General features: G+C 62.6%; 1 protein-coding gene across 1 annotated transcript in view; it reads left to right on the top strand.

Moving 5' to 3' along the window:
• Window positions 1-4: 4 nt before the first annotated feature.
• The window catches only part of CASP9 (caspase 9, apoptosis-related cysteine peptidase), a gene marked incomplete at its 5' end in the record, with an annotated part of 6,263 nt that continues 5,898 nt past the window's right edge, over window positions 5-369 (top strand). Inside the window, one exon of the mRNA XM_009075823.1 lies at window positions 5-61. Coding sequence (XP_009074071.1) covers window positions 5-61 — 57 coding nt within the window. The remainder of the gene's footprint in view (window positions 62-369) is intronic.

A 369-nucleotide genomic window follows, 5' to 3' on the forward strand; every position in this document is an offset into this window, starting at 1 on the left:
GCTCTGGGAGCCGCTGGAGCAGCGCGGGCTGTTCACTCGCACCATGCTGGAGGAGCTGCAGGTGGGTTGGGGAAGGGGCTGTGTCCCCTGAGACACGGGCACGGGGGTGGCTCCTGGGTCTCCTGAACCACGGTGATAGGTCTAGGGGTGGTTCCTGTGACTCCTTACCCTGATGATGGGCCAAAGCGAGGGTTCCATGTCCCCTGAGCCCCGAGGATTGGCCTGGGAGGTGGCCCCATGTCCCCTCACCCCAGTGACAGGCCAAAAGGAGTGTCTTGTGTCCCTTCCCTCTGGTGACAAGGCTTAGGGGATTGGCCTTGTGCCTGCTCACCTTGGGCCCTGCAGGTAAGAGATGTGAGACCTTCCCTA

This window comes from Acanthisitta chloris, unplaced genomic scaffold (assembly GCF_000695815.1).
Source record: "Acanthisitta chloris isolate BGI_N310 unplaced genomic scaffold, ASM69581v1 scaffold19985, whole genome shotgun sequence".
NCBI lineage: Eukaryota > Metazoa > Chordata > Aves > Passeriformes > Acanthisittidae > Acanthisitta > Acanthisitta chloris.